Source organism: Polypterus senegalus, chromosome 12, assembly GCF_016835505.1.
Source record: "Polypterus senegalus isolate Bchr_013 chromosome 12, ASM1683550v1, whole genome shotgun sequence".
Taxonomy (NCBI): Eukaryota; Metazoa; Chordata; class Cladistia; order Polypteriformes; family Polypteridae; genus Polypterus; species Polypterus senegalus.
The window spans coordinates 63,688,397-63,701,145 of NC_053165.1; the positions used below are offsets into that span (position 1 = coordinate 63,688,397).

The window sequence follows — 12,749 nt, forward strand, 5'->3', positions numbered from 1 at the left end:
AGAGTTGAATCTAAAGGAAAAAAAAGTTGTGGTGACAAATGGAAAATATCAGATGAACAGAATACAAAACAAATTAGTGCTGAAGAGATCTGAGAAAGAACAAATATTGGTAAACATCCTTAGAATGAGACAGGAAAAAAGCATGTTAAAGCCTAACTAGAAGGGAAGGAAGCCAAAGGAAAGACTAAGAATGATGATGCTGGATTCGATGATAAAGAGGCCAAGAATATAAAAGCCAAAAGAGGGCATGGAACAATAAAACCCATCTGATCTGCAGGACAAAACCTGCACCAGATGTTGAAAACTCAGTTGAGACTTAATTTATTCTGTTTCTTTTTGACCCCTTTGATCGCCTTTTCGGTTTAATCCCATACTCTTCACTGTTTTACTTTTTAGTCTTTCACAGACATTTGTGCATTGATACTGAACAGCAGTGTTCGAAGATGGCAGCTTTAAGTCAGTCTTCTTCTTCCCAGTTCGTATTCATGCAATAATCATATAAGATGACCTGGAGATATATGTAGGCATCGCTAAATTTTTAAGCTGCTGCAAGTTTTCAATCTGAGTGTCGCCACTTGAGCTTTTTACCTTTTCTATCGAGCCACAAGGCAGCTGCTAATCAATAGTGGGCGGAGACTTAGTATAAATTTGTGGTGCATGCGCATCCTCCTGGCTGGATTAGCCAATGGGAGCTTTCAAACACGTAGAAGTCCAACCTCCATAGCTGCCCAAGCGTGCAGCACAATTTTAGAGTGCAGCCGAACGATCTGCTTGTGGGCGGAGTAAATTGGTAGAGATGTTCTGCACTGGCTGCGCGGTTTCAGTAGGTGCGGTCTGCAGGGCGGAGGTTCTGTCTGGTTACGAAGTGAATTGCGCGGAAGGGCGGCCGGGAAGTGCCTGACGGACGTGGTCAGGAGGTTGACGCGCTCGCGGCCGCAGAAGCGAATGACTGTCGCGCGCACCTCTCCTCGAGGAAGCGCTTTTCGCCACTCGCGTGGACACCTCGGTGAGGGGCACAGGCGCGCTTAACACGTCGCCTTTTTGATGAGTCTTAACGAGCACTCGCTGCAGGCTCTGTCCTGGAGAAAGCTCTATTTGAGCCGAGCAAAACTTAAAGCTTCTAGCAGGACTTCGGCTCTTCTCTCCGGTTTTGCGATGGTAAGTAAAAGCAGCCTGCAGGCTTACCGGAGTGGCCGGTCTGGGAGGAAGCGAGAGAGGGAGGGGGTGGTTGACGGGCCGGTTGTGTGCAACCGCTCAAGTGCTTATACTTTGTGCTGTTGCATCTGATGCATTTCCGTTTATGTCTTGAAGAACTTGTATAGGTGACATATAATCCAGGAAAAAGATATTGACATGCACGATCGAGCCTATTAAACTATTTCTAAAAGTTAGACTTTCAGACCGTCGTGGTCAGTAATCCGCACTGAACAACATAGACGTTTTTGATACTTCAAACGATTTTGTATTCGATCTGCAAAACACCGCCGCAAAAGCAGATGTACAGTGTGGATAACATCTTTTCAAGTTTAACGGTCTAACTGCGACCATCTGCTTTTTTGTGTCTTTCTATTTGCGTTTTAGTGAAAAACCCTAACGTTGTACCGTGTGCTGGGTCTATTAATAACACGCACACATACAAGACTCGGCTGGCGCACAGTACCTTTTAGGGGGCCCAGGACTCGACGAGTTAAGGCCGATTAATTTCTGGTTTTCACCGATCGTTTGTTTTCTCGGTATTTGCATACCTTTCACGGTGGCCACAGGAGAGTGGGGAATTCAACACTGGCGCATTTATCTTTGACTTCTGGTCGTGGAATTTCAGAAATACTAGCAGAAGTATAAGGAAGTAAATGTATATCCCGATCGAGACACGCATGGGTACCTTGCCCTTCACCAGAGTAATTAAGTACTTAAGTTTCAGTGTTGTATTACAAAAAAAGAGGGAAAACTTGCTGCTTGAAAGGATTCTTTTCATTTTTCTATTGAAAGATTTTGCTTTTTATGATTGTAGTGCGAGATTAAACCGTGTAACGTACACAGTAAATCTGGTGAGGGAATAGAGAAAGACAATGACTGATAATGGGATCTAGGTAACAATCTAACCAATTAATTAACCTACTTAATTCAGTTTTAGAGTAACGGGAACTTGAGCTGCTTTCAGTAGCAACGTAGGAGCCAACCCTAGATGGGATACTAGTAGGGCACACCTCTATAGCTTGTACATCGCTTCAGTCTCACTCTATTCTTGGTCGTGATCTGGTCATAAAAAACGCATTGGATGGACTTAAAACATGCTCTTTTTTGAAGTAATTGAGATCTGGTAGGAGAACACAAACAGGGTCAGAATCCTTGAGATGATAGTAGAACTTTGCAGTTTTTGGGATTGTTGAAGTTTAAAAGGAAAAATGTAGGTTAAATGGTAAATTTGAGTACAGTATTTATCAAGAACCATCGTGTGCTGTCCTTTCAAGAACCAAGAGTCTTTGGGTCCAGGCATAATACTTGGCATAGGTTCTCATTCTTCCCTGCTTTGAATGACTGTTTACTTTGCAGTGGATGCTGAGAGTTGTTAATGGTACTGTACATTACCCCAGGTTTAATATGAAAAGATCGGATATCCTTTGTATGTTTTTTGGATATGCTTGGTTCACCTGGAGTATACTTGTTGCTAAATAAAAGGTCACCTGCTTTGTTAAATGGATCACATGAATGTCCAGCTACATTTACTGGAATGCTACTCAGAAAGCCTTGTGACTTTTTTGTCAGATGTCTGTCCTCATGGGATGAGGAACACCAGTTTGTGTAACTAGACCCAGGACCAGCACCACCATTAAGGTGAAATAGGCATTCGCCTAGGACACAGATCATTAGCGCAGGGATGGGATGTACCCAGCTGTACTGTATCTACCCAAAAATCAGTTGGCACACTAGTACGCTTGGCCTAGGGCGCAAAATAACCTCACACCTGCACTGACTACACCCTGTAGTCGTATGGTACATTATAATACTTGTACTAAATACAAAAGTAGTAAAAAAAAAAAAAAAATCAATTTTCTTGCCTTTAACCTGTTTATAGCTCTTCTATACTATTTTAATAGATAGAATGGCCCAGAGGGTAAACTGTGCATCAAGTACTCATTAGACTTATTTGTTTTACTCTAATTAACCTTTAAGCTGCCACAGTTATTGGGGACAGATGCACACAGTTTGAACTTTTGAGCAATCCTTTTAATATACACAGTTTTTAATAAACAAATGAGTTTCTTATGTTTTGATGTAAGATTATTGCCGTCATAATTGGGCTGCAAGGATTCACCATTCCATCTTTCTTGTATATAGAATGTTATGGATAAAATTATTGTATAAGCATCGTAATTCACTTTGTGAGGCTCTATTTGCAGTTTCTTCTCTCTAGAAATAACATTTTCTATAAGTTGCGACAGGCTTGGTACGCTTTTTGGAAGCAAAAAATGATGGCAATCTAAATTACTTTTATATAGTCTTCCCATGTAAGGCTCCGACAGAACTGTGAAATTCCTCAATGCTTTTTGCCTCCCATTGTGTTTCACTGCAGCTGTTGCAATGCAGTATCTTGCCAGCAGCTTTAAGCTTTTTTTTTTTTTTGCTTTTTGCATAATACAGGAAAGGATGAGAGTAGTGCAGCAAATCAGTTATTAAATGCAGTATTAAAAATACTGGTGGAAAAATTGTTCAAACTTGAAAATGCACATTTTTGTACATCGCCTTTTTTTTTTTTAATTGCTCCAGACTGTAGCAAAGGAAATTTTTGCATTTGGCAGTGAAAAGTCAAATTACATCTTGCCTAAAGAAGGGGCCTGAGTTGCCTTGAAAGCTTGCATATTGTAATCTTTTTAGTTAGACAATAAAAGGTGTCATTTTGCTTGACTTTTCACTGCATTCATAATGGCTAACACGGTACAACACCCTAGTACTGCATTTCACATTAAAAAAATTAGGTGATCTTCAATCAAAGGTTGTTTGCATGTAGTAGTAAATACTGAGCTACTGTTCTTTGCAAATTGGCAAGTGCCAAATTTATCTTTGTAAATGCATCTCTGTTATCTCTGGGTGTTTCACTAGCTTTCTATGTGCTGCTTCAGTGGCACCAGCAATTGGTGTACTACAATGTGTAAAATTATATATAGTTAATTTAAGATATAAGTGTGAAATGAGAGCAGAATGTCCTCCACGAGTTTAACTTGGCACATTTATTGCCCATCTTCTCCGCCACAGACTCTGTTCCAACACTTCCTAACCTTACTGTAGCCCCAAAGTATTTATTACTGGACCTCAAGTAAGTCATCTTACAGAATGAAGTGTTTATATCCTGCAAGTTATTAATTTACATATAATTATAAAGTCAAACTTATAAACAAAGTACCTTGTATAAAAGGATATGGTCTTGGGGAATTTACAATTCAGGTTAGAACATACTGGTAGTACTAGAATTTTATAGCAGTCATAAATTGCAGGTTGCAGATATCAATCCATAATACTTAAAGTATCAGTTAATAATCAGCAATTATTAAGCAAGTATTACATTGTAGCAGCTGTTTTTGTATGTTCTATTTCTACCATGTTTAGTGGCTGTTGATTCCTGGGAGGGCTCTGGTTTCATGTAACCCTGAACAGGGTAAAAATCATTTAACATAGTTCAATATTTTAACATTCTGTGCCTTAATGATTTTTATTTTATTAAGATGATGGCACATTATAATCATTCTACAGACCCTCTGCTAAAATTAATCTTTACTATATATAAAGCTATAAGTGGTGTATAAGAAATGAAACTGCAAAGGCCCTGAGCTTTTACAGTGGAAGTTGTGTACTTTGAAAAGCAAGGCAATTAATAAGCCTGTTCATGTGATAACTTGGAAGACTACGCTATGTACCTTAAGCGATTAGTTGAGCTGGCTACATTTCAGACGGCCTTCTTAAGCAAGACTTTTTCAGAGCTGATTGGCTGTATGTATACTCCATTTTAGGGAGTAGATAAAAATATGTAGTTATCTTAGCTGTACTTGGGAGATTATTGAGGAGGAGAGCAGTTATGACTCAAAAACTACAGGGATCTGCAGTTTCATTTATGATGACTTCCATCTTAAATACTTCAGTTGTTTGTGTTGTATTTTATATTACTAACAGTGATTTTTAATATACTCCTGGAATATCAGCCAAAACTCTGTACTTGACATGTGCTTGCATGTTGTGATTGATTAAGTAACAAATTGAAACCTGTTATACATCAATGCAGTGTCTGTTCTGAGTCCTAGGACTTGGGCTAAACTGTACTACAATTATACGTGAAAGTGTGTATGTGTGTGTGTTTTATAGTAATGTAGAAGTTTGGGCACCCTTGCTTAAAATGACTTATTACTGAGAATAGTTAAGTGAGCAGAAGATGAACCAATAGGCATACAGTTAAAGATGACACATTTCTTTTAAGCATTTTAGGCAAGATTAGTGTATTGTTTTTGTTTTGTACAATTGTACAGTGAAAAAAGGAACCATGCAAAATTTTGGACATCCCAAGATATTTCAGGTCTCGGATAACTTTGTCAGACCTTAATTAGCTGATTAGAACTATGGCTTGTTTACAGTCATCATTAGGAAACCCCAAGAGATGCAAATTGAAAAGCTGTATACATTTTCTAACTTGTCAAACCTTGTCCCACAATCCGCAACCACGGGCTCCACTAAGCAGCTGCATAGCACTCTGAAAAATAAAAGAACTGAGGCTTACAAAGCAGAAGAATACAAGAAGATTGCAAAGCATTTTCAGGTAGCTGTTTCCTTGGTTTGTGATGTTATTAAGAAACGGCAGTTAATAGGAACGTTCTGAAAGAACTACGTGGTGGATTGGTAGAAAGGTAAATTAAAAACGGCTGTTTGATCTTAAAAGACCTTTAGAAAGATTGAGCAGACTCTGGCGTGGTGGTTCACTCTTCGACTGTAAAAAAAATAATAATAAAAAATAAAAAGAAGTTAAAAAGAGGATGGATACAATAAGATAATGACCTGAAACACATCTTGGAATCTACAATGGAATACTTCAAGGGGCGCTAGCTGAATGTTTTGCCACAGGCCTCACAGTCCCCTTACCTAAACATCATTAAAAATTGTGGATGGATCTCTAAAGAGAAGTGTATGCAAGAAGGCCCAAGAATCCTGCAGATTTTAAAAGTCTTTTGCAAGGAGAAATGGGCAAAAATACTCTCAAGTAAGAATTCAAAGACTCTTAGCTGGTTACAAAAAGAATTTATAAGCTGTGATACTTGCCACTGGAGGTGTTGCTAAGTACTGACCATGTCGGGTGCCAAAACATTTGCTTCATGTCTTTTTCTTGTTTTAGGTATTTTGTGTCTGTGAATGATGGAATTAAACATTATAATCTTGCTTAAAATATTGAAGAAATGTGTCACCTTTAACTTTATGCCTTCTGGTGGTCACTTCATCTTATGCTCTCTTAACTCTAGTAACTGATATTTTTTTTCAAGGGTGCTCAAACTTTTGCATGCCACCGTGTGTGTGTGTGTTTTTATATAATATCTATTTATCTAATATGTATTTTATAGCATCATACAGTCCCGAACAAAAGTTTAAGACCACTTGAAAAATGGCAAAAAATCATATTTTACATGGTTGAATCTTAAGGTTCCAAGTAGAGCTTCAACATGCAGCAAGAAGAAATGGGAGTGAGACAAAACATTTTTTGAGCATGCAATTTAATGAAAACAACGATTAAACTGAAACAGGCTGTTTTACAGCTGATCAAAAGTTTAGGACCACACCTCCAAAAAAACCCGTAAACCCCCCCAAAACAGAAATCAAACTTCCAAACATGAACTCAGTACTGAGTAGCTCCACCGCTATTGTTGATCACTTCAAAAATTCTTTGCGGCATGCTTGATGCAAGCGTTTCCATGAGGTGAGTGGGAACATTTCTTCAAGTGGTGAAAACGGCCGCACGAAGGGCATCTACTGTCTGGAACTGCTGTCCATTTTTGTAAACTTCCCTTGCCATCCATTCTCAATTGGATTTAGATCAGGGGAACACACAGGATGGGCCAAAAGAGTGATGTTATTCTCCTAGAAGAAGTCCCTTGTCCTGCGGGTATTGTGTACTGTACCATTTTCCTGTTGAAAAACCCAGTCGTTACCACACAGACGAGGGCCCTCAGTCACGAGGAATGCTCTCTGGACAACTCTCAGCAACATCTGGACATAGCCAGCGGCCGTTTGACGCCCCTGCACTCCCTGAAGCTCCATTGTTCCACTGAAGGAAAAAGCACCCCAGACCATTATGGTGCCCCCTCCACTGTGGCGTGAGAAAACATCTCAGGTGGTATCTGCTTGTCATGCCAGTAACATTGGAAACCATCAGAACCATCAAGGTTAAATTTTTTCTCATCAGAGAATAAAACTTTCTTCCACCTTTGAATGTCCCATGTTTGGTGCTCTCTTGCAAAGTCCAAACAAGCAGTTTTGTGGCGTTCAAGGAGACGAGGTCTTTGAAGATGTTTTTTGTTTTTGAAGCCCTTCAGTCTCAGATGCCGTCTGATGGTTATGGGACTGCAGTCGACGCCAGTAACGGCCTTAATTTGGGTCGAGGATCGTCCAGTGTCTTGACGGACAGCCAATTGGATCCTCCGGCCCAGTGTTGGTGAAATTGTTTTGGGTCTTCCACTTGACTTTTTTAATTCATAACCCTCAGGATCCTTTAAGAAATTCCAAATGAGTGTCTTACTGCGTCCCACCTCAGCAGCGATGGCGCGCTGTGAGAGACCCTGCTTATGCAGTTCAACAACCCGACCACGTTCAAAAAGGGAGAGTTTTTTTGCCTTTGTCATCAGAACGTGTGACTACCTGACAGAAAATGACAATGAATCCACATCTTTGCACAGATTTGGCCTTTTAAAGTCCTAAAATTTTGATCAGCTGTAAAACAGCCTGTTTCAATTTAATCGCTATTTTCAATTAATTGAATGCTCAAAAAATGTTTTGTCTCACTTCCATTTCTTCTTGTTGCATGTTGAAGCTCTACTTGGAACCTTGTTAAGATCCAACCATGCAAAATATGATTTTTTGCCATTTTTCAAGTGGTCTTAAACTTTTGATCGGGACTGTGTATCTCTATTAAAAAAAAAAAAACTGGGACGAAACAAGACTTTTTCAGAGAGATATTTTCAAGTCCCGCAAGACGAGACTTTGTGCCAAGAGATTTAACCATGCCCGGGGCTGGAAATAAGACCGTAGATGACAAAGTAGAACGTTGTAAAGATTTCAAAAATGTTGGCGCGATATACCGGCAGAGCAGGTTAGAGATGATGAAAGTACTACAATTCGAAAGTCTCAAAAAATGATAGTAAAGATTGCATTAGCTCAAACAAATAGAAATTATTACTCGGTGAAATAACGGAACAGCGAAAAAAGATCAAGTACATTGTTTGGTTTTTAACTTTAATTCAGAGACTTGCAGATCGTCTAATTCGTGTTGCCATCAGGGAAAAGTAGTGTTTCTTCCCAATGAAGAGGCGTATCCGTGAGAATTTTAAAGATTTGTTGTTTGGTGAAAGTGAGATCCACATACGCGAGCAGCAGAGACGCGAAGTGGCTGGCACGTAGCATAGGCTGCGGGGGGTTTGCGAGCGAAGTCCCCTAGTTAATGAAAAAAAACAAAACCGATGCTAACAGTTGAAATGTAAATACCCCGATTTTGCATATTGTCCTCCCGCAGCACAAGACACATGCTGGTTAAGTATATGGATGGGCCCTTGGATTGACTAATGCTCAGTCCAGTCAAAGCGAACTTTATTGTCATCTCAACCATATACAAGTATGCAGATAGATAAAATTGCGAAGGGCTTAACAAATCACAAAAATAAAGGTCTAAATATTCAAAATATACATAAATAAAATCAAATTAAATTTGCTAAAGTTTTGTCATGTTAAAATCTGCACACTGTGCAAATATATTTAAAATTACGTTTCTGTTGACATACAGTTGTATTTAAGTGAACTGTCATTTGAAAAAGTACACATGAAGCAAATAAAATTACTTTCCTATTTTCTTTTATTTATATTTTAATTTTTGAGTGGAACAAAATAAATGCACAGGTCCCTTTAGCAGTACCTTGTATAATCAGTGGACAGAATGCCATGACTGTCTTGAGCTGATCCATGCTTGGCTTTGTTTATACCTGATTAATTTTGTCTATGTATCCTTTCATACAGCAGCACACTTAGGAGTCAGGACAAATAGTAGATTGTGCCTTGGTGACCACTTTTACTTTTCACAAGTCTTGAAAATGAATGGTGGTCATTTGTGATAGTTGGAATGAATTGCCCACTAAAGGAATTGCAGACTGTTTTGACATTCAGTTTTTGGTTTCTTATTTATTGGGGGGTGTTCTTTTTGCACTTTATAACCTAATTTCAAACATTCATATGAATCCTGTTCCCAATAGGACTATTCTGTTATCCCACCAAGATCACACCTTTGGCCTTGTCATATACAGTACTTGAGCCTGTCATGTGCGTCTGACAGCCTGCTCTCCCTTGCTGTTCACTCTTTCCTTATCTCCTTTGTCATGATGCAGTTATATTGATAATTGCTTTCAGCTCTTTGAGATGGAAAGGCTTCTGATTCTTCCTTTATTTAATCTATTATAAACATAGTTAATCAAATGTCGCCTTCAGGCACAAGGAATTAACCATCTCCGGCACACATGCAGGAGTTTGCCAGTTCATCAAGGGCACACTCCTGCATATACCCACATCCACTCATACAGGGGCAATTTAAAATCAATTAACCTAACATGGATAGAGTTAAAATTTGAATCTGAGGTCTAATCTAGGTCTATATATTTGTTAATGGCATTTCTTTAAAAGTGCATTTTGGTTACCATGTTGCCCTCTAGTATAGTTTACTAATAATTGCATATCCCCGGTTAAAAATTAAATGATCTCTTGACATACTGCCCATGATGGTTAAAAAAAAAAAAAAAAAAGTCTTTTTATCCAAAGTAGGGTCGTGGGAAAACTGAAACCTGTTTCATCAATCTTGATAACAAGGACCATTAAACACCAATATGGTGATTGGTAATAGGTTTAAGCCTCTAGACTTTATTAATTAGTGTGTGTGTGTGTGTGTTGAGGAGATGGATATCTTTAAATATTTCATATCCACATACACCCTGAGTTCATTCACATTCTGATAGATCACTGAATCGTTGCAAGAATAAATTATAATAACATCTAGAGCCAGTGACAGTTCTAAATATTGTGGTCTGTGGCAGGCTTCAGAATGGCATTTGTATGGATCAACATTAGTGACTGCTTGCAATTTGAGATTTGCATTAATGTGCTGTTTGAGATTTAGCGACATGGGTTCATATCCTGGTCTGAGCACTGCTGGTTTGGTATTTCCTCATTTGTCCTGTGAGGTGACCATCCCTAGAACTTTTATTTGTTTTCTCAAATACCCAAAGACATGCACATTTGGTCATCCAAGGCTGGTTCTTGCCTAGTGCCTTCTGCCAGATTTTGGCTGTATGTACCCTTATCTTGGAACGAGCAGATTAAGAAAATATTAGCAGGCTTAAAAACTCCACATCAGAGTAAGTTTAGTCTCCCTCGTGTAAATGTTTTTTCGCAGTTTCCTGTAAGATATCGGTTAAGAGCATAATTTTGATCACTTAAACAAGATGAAAACATAATCTTGTACTCTGAAACGGCACCAAAGCTTTTAGGCTTGAGGCCAGCCTCTGACATTGACTTGTGTTTAGTTTGCAGTTCACCCTTGGATTTTTGCTTTCTTGATTTTTCTTCTGGTACTTGCCTAAATGATACATGCATGGCGTCTTAACACTGATTTACTTGTGATGATGGACTTGGCCCCAGCTGTTTATTGCACCACCTCACTCTAGCAGCATCTCCGGTATTCATGGGGCAGGGGCTGTTTACATTAGTAACCTCAATCTGCTAGCTCCCACAGCAAATATCCACTTGTCGTCTGATTTTATTTATCCCTCGGAAAATTCCAACAAATGAGTCCCATGGTGACTTAAGCTTTTTCAAAAGTAAGCTCTGCAAAATATTTAGCTTATTTTATTGCAACAGTAAAGCTGATGTTTAATTATGTTATATATTTGTCATTTTTTGTTTACACTATTATAAGATCAATTTTAATCAGTTCTGATTAAAAAAAAAAATGATGCAGAAGGTTTTGTTAAGAAAACATTAGTGTGGAAATAAATATTTTTGCAAAACAAATCCTTAAACTCCCTTGAGGAGTTTTGCTTCAACGGATGCTGTGTTTATTTTCCTAAATATTAAACTAATATGTGTATCTGTAATCCTCAGGTGGCTATGGTGGAAGTCCAGCTTGAAGCAAATCATAACTATCCTCCTGGGCTGCTGATTGCTTTCAGTGCTTGCACTACAGTGCTGGTGGCCGTTCACCTCTTTGCCCTTATGATCAGCACCTGCATCCTTCCAAACATAGAAGCTGTTAGCAACGTGCACAATCTGAACTCCGTCAAGGAGTCTCCTCATGAGCGTATGCACCGGCACATTGAACTTGCATGGGCTTTCTCCACTGTCATTGGGACCTTGTTGTTTCTGGCAGAAGTTGTTCTTCTCTGCTGGGTTAAATTCCTTCCAGTGAAGAGTGCAGCAGAAAACCAGCAATCTTCCAACACGACCAATGGAATCACCCCAGGGGTAGCAGCAGCAATTGCCTCTACCTCCATCATGGTGCCCTGTGGACTGATTTTTATTGTGTTTGCTGTGCATTTTTACAGGTCCCTTGTGAGTCATAAAACTGATAGACAGTTCAGAGAACTGGAGGAGCTTTCCATGTTTGCAAGGAATCAGCTTGATCACACAGGTGACACCCCAATGCAGCAAGCTGCTCAGTATCCTTGAATTTGTGGTTCATTGGGTGTGACGACTTGAAGACTTTTGGCTTTTATTGAACACTGTGCATACAAATTTACTTCCTGGTGCATGGAAATGCTGTCGAGGTTAAACTTAAATGACTGAATTGAGAGAAGATTTTTAATCGATTTACTGAATGCTTTTTCTGCTGCTTTTTTCCCTTCTGGAGCTTTGTATCTCTTGCTTTTTTTTTTTTTTTTAAACTGCATTTGATTATGGTGGTCAGTTTGGTTCAGAAAACAATGTGATTGTAGGCTAGCTATAATAATGCATGCAACTTCTGAGATGCTGGGCGTGTTTCAGATTGCCAAATACACGTAAGCCTTTACTTCTGTACATTTTGTACAGCATATCGGACACTTTCTCTCCATGTCACCCCTAATTTTTCGACTCTGGCAGAAACATTTATGTATATGTTTATGTGCTTAAGCTGATCTTGCAAAGTATTTTTGTTGCCATACACTGTATGTAAGATATGTGCTGCCCGGAAGTGGATGAAGCGTGTATAGTAGACTCTGGAAGACTCCTTTAAATGCGGCAGCATGTGTAAGTCTTTTAGACTGTATGACACTGGACCCACATTCTGTGACTCAATCTCATTTTAAAGACTTCTATTTTGTTACAGATTATATTATAGATGTATATGTTTTGTTTTGTTTTTTTTTTTTTTTTAATAATGGTGTAAAAATCCAAACACTGTAATTAAATTATGGGTCATAATTTTTGCCAAAAACTAAATTTCTTAACAATAAATCCATATTCAAATGGAGTGGCTTCATAATGCTTGT

At 38.8% G+C, this 12,749-nt stretch overlaps 1 protein-coding gene across 1 annotated transcript; it reads left to right on the forward strand.

Moving 5' to 3' along the window:
- The first annotated feature begins 682 nt into the window (after positions 1-682).
- On the forward strand, positions 683-12,730 carry orai1b (ORAI calcium release-activated calcium modulator 1b). Its single transcript, XM_039771892.1, has 2 exons — positions 683-1,158; positions 11,386-12,730. Exons 1-2 carry the CDS (start codon positions 1,045-1,047, stop codon positions 11,947-11,949), a joined length of 678 nt encoding a protein of 225 aa, XP_039627826.1. The 5' UTR covers positions 683-1,044; the 3' UTR covers positions 11,950-12,730.
- Positions 12,731-12,749: the final 19 nt, after the last annotated feature.